The sequence below is a fragment of the Saprolegnia parasitica genome, assembly GCF_000151545.1.
Source record: "Saprolegnia parasitica CBS 223.65 unplaced genomic scaffold supercont2.91, whole genome shotgun sequence".
NCBI lineage: Eukaryota > Oomycota > Saprolegniomycetes > Saprolegniales > Saprolegniaceae > Saprolegnia > Saprolegnia parasitica.
In genome coordinates, this window is record NW_012156485.1 from 13,937 (window position 1) to 15,063 (window position 1,127).

The 1,127-nt window shown below is 59.5% G+C and overlaps 1 protein-coding gene across 1 annotated transcript; it reads right to left on the reverse strand.

The window, feature by feature from the left end:
- Positions 1 to 67: 67 nt before the first annotated feature.
- On the reverse strand, positions 68 to 1,082 carry SPRG_12337 (hypothetical protein; the record flags this gene model as incomplete). Its single annotated transcript, XM_012352005.1, has 2 exons — positions 68 to 74; positions 100 to 1,082. 2 exons carry the CDS (start codon positions 1,080 to 1,082, stop codon positions 68 to 70), a joined length of 990 nt encoding a protein of 329 aa, XP_012207395.1.
- Positions 1,083 to 1,127: the final 45 nt, after the last annotated feature.

A 1,127-nucleotide genomic window follows, 5' to 3' on the forward strand; every position in this document is an offset into this window, starting at 1 on the left:
TCGAGCGGGAGCTTGATCGGGTTGGCGCCGCTCTGGATCGACTCGAGGAGCATGAGGTCGTGCGACTTCATGTTCTCCATGCCCATGAGCTTCTTGAACTCGGGGTCGAAATCCTGGATCGTGCCGGGAAAGCAGTTTTCGTACAAAAGCGTCTGCACCTTTTCCATCTCGAGCTCGGCGTCCGAGACCGTGAGGTTCGAAGCGGCACCGAGTTGCATCATGGCGCGCTGCCAGACACGTTCGTCGGCATTGTCCTTGCGGTACGTGCTCTTGAGGACGTGCGGCGTGTCGACGATGACGGCGTCTTCGCGGTTGTCGGGGACGACGTTGTCACAGTTGGTGAGCAAGTCCTTGAGGAACCCGCTCATCTCGTAGTTGTAGCTAAAGGCGCCGAGCTGCGTCACGTCCGAGAGATCGTAGTACTTGTTGGGGACACCGGCAAACCACGGCTTGGTGACCGCCGTCTCGTCGACGTTCTGGCTCGTGCCGTCTTCGAGCATGTTGACGACCGAGTTCGCATCGACCTTGGCAGCGCCGCTGCGCACTGAGCAGCTCGAAAAGACCTTGGGGTCGTTCTTCGGGAGTCCCTTGGCGCGGCACTCAAAGTTGATGGTGTGGAGGAGATCGATGAGCGCGTGGTGCGACCAGAACATGGGCTCTTTGGGCGAAGACGCCGTTGTCATGTCAGCGCCGAGCAAGTTGTGCACCGAGTTGTGGACACGGCCTTCGATGCTGCTACTCACATCGGCGAGCGTCTTCGACTGGCCCGACGGCAGCACGGTCGATTTGATGTTGACAAAACTCATGTCGGGTGTAAATTTGGCGGTCGCCCAGTTGCCGCGGCTCCACTGGAACGACGTCTTGAAGCCCGTGAGCTCGCGCGCAATGCTCGAGCAAGCCGAGACAGACTTGCACGACCCGGCGCGGAATGCGACGCTGTCTTGAACGTAGTCAAAGTACGGGATCGTGACGCACGCAAACGACGGGTCGAGGGACCGGAGCATGTTTTTCAAACCCCGAGAAGGAAGCGCCGGTGCCAGTAGAGAAAGACGCACGTGCCCGTGGGCTTCATACCACGTCATCTGGTTGCGGTGGATCTTTGGCAAAGACGGCGAAGGAGCCATTCG